Source organism: Lolium perenne, chromosome 2, assembly GCF_019359855.2.
Source record: "Lolium perenne isolate Kyuss_39 chromosome 2, Kyuss_2.0, whole genome shotgun sequence".
NCBI lineage: Eukaryota > Viridiplantae > Streptophyta > Magnoliopsida > Poales > Poaceae > Lolium > Lolium perenne.
Genome location: NC_067245.2, coordinates 306319728 through 306321160, shown reverse-complemented (window position 1 = coordinate 306321160; position 1433 = coordinate 306319728). Strand labels below are relative to the sequence as shown.

Genomic DNA, 1433 nt, shown 5'->3' with positions numbered 1-1433 from the left:
GTTCGTGAGCTACTTTATGATTTGACAATTTGCCATTACAGACAAAAGAACATTCTTGAATACAGATAAACATTGGAAAAGTGAAAACTGTAGCCGCATCGATGACCATATAAATTACAGAACATCATGTTCACAATCACATAACGGGCACTTACACTGATTAACAGATGTACCCCATAATAGTTGATACATTCAGGTCGAGGATATGAAAGCTTTTAAAACATTTTAAAACGAAGGTAGTAGTAGTAGTTTTACAGCCACGCTCTGAGCGCGAGCGCACGTACGTACGTGTACGGATAGCAGTAACAAGCATTTCATACCAGATAGTACTCCACCTCCAATCAATGGCGGCTTGATCCATCACTCGATCGCGGCATCGATCAGTTGGGGTTAAGGTCCTGGAACATGCGGTCCCACTTGACCGTCTCCTCGCCGCCGCTGTCGATGTCCTTCATGGCGTGCACCGTCGCGGCGCCCCTGCATCCGCCGGCCCTCGGTGGTGCAGCAGCCGCGGCAGCCTTGGGCTTGGACCTGGTTCGCTTCGGCGCCTTGCAATAGCCGTAGCTGGAGCTCGCGCGTACGAAGTCGACGCCGTCGGGCTGCTGCTGGCATGGGACCAGCACGAGCGCCGCCGAGGACGACGACTCCCCGCGTCGGCGGACGATCGAGCGCAGGTACCTGGCGGCGCGGTCGACGGCAGCGAGGATCCGGGACAGCGACGCGGCGGTGGCGGCGGAGGAGGAGCGGCGGAGGAAGCGGGGGCGCGCGAGCTTGAGGATCTCGAGGCGGTGCTTGGCGACGGAGATGCCCATGCAGCGGAGGAACTCGTGGTCGAAGTAGGCGGCGTCGCCGGCCTCCAGCTCGTTGCGTGCCAGCACCAGCGCGTACTCGTTCACCAGCGTCGGCTCCAGCCGCGCCGACGAGAGCCAGGCGTGCCAGTCCATGAGGCCGCTCATCGCGCCGGCGCCGAGCGGGGTATCCCTTGCCATCCGCTCTGGGTGATCTTGGGGCTTATAGGAAGTTGATTCCGGAGTGGTGGAACCATACGGCGATCGTCCGGTTTCTCTAGCCCGGTGGTGCTAGCTACGGCATGGCACAGTTGGGAGCGCTTGTGACTTTTGTCACGTATGGTTGTTTTTCAACACTGACAACACATGGTAGCTGGTGGCCGGTGAGTGTGTAATAAAAACTAGTACAAGCTGTCAAAAAAGATGTTAAAGCTCAACTCAAAATCATGGATAAGCCATCATTTCTTAGAATTCATATGTTATATATTCAAATCATAGAGAAGTTATATATCGAGCATATCAAATAATCAATTTTTTGAACATGAAGCTAATTCTTTGGATATTTTAATAACTTTCAAGTTTAAAGATTAATTTTCTACAAGTATGTTTATTGCTTTGTTTTGGAAAAGCAACAGAAGTGGAAAA

General features: G+C 52.5%; 1 protein-coding gene across 1 annotated transcript; it reads right to left on the bottom strand.

Moving 5' to 3' along the window:
* Positions 1–225: 225 nt before the first annotated feature.
* On the bottom strand, positions 226–1135 carry LOC127336934 (uncharacterized). Its single transcript, XM_051363802.2, has one exon. It carries the CDS (start codon positions 987–989, stop codon positions 381–383), a length of 609 nt encoding a protein of 202 aa, XP_051219762.1. The 5' UTR covers positions 990–1135; the 3' UTR covers positions 226–380.
* Positions 1136–1433: the final 298 nt, after the last annotated feature.

Excerpts from the sequence above, each read along its gene's own strand:
- LOC127336934 (XM_051363802.2), bottom strand. The coding sequence starts at position 989 with ATGGCAAGGGATACCCCGCTCGGCGCCGGCGCGATGAGCGGCCTCATG.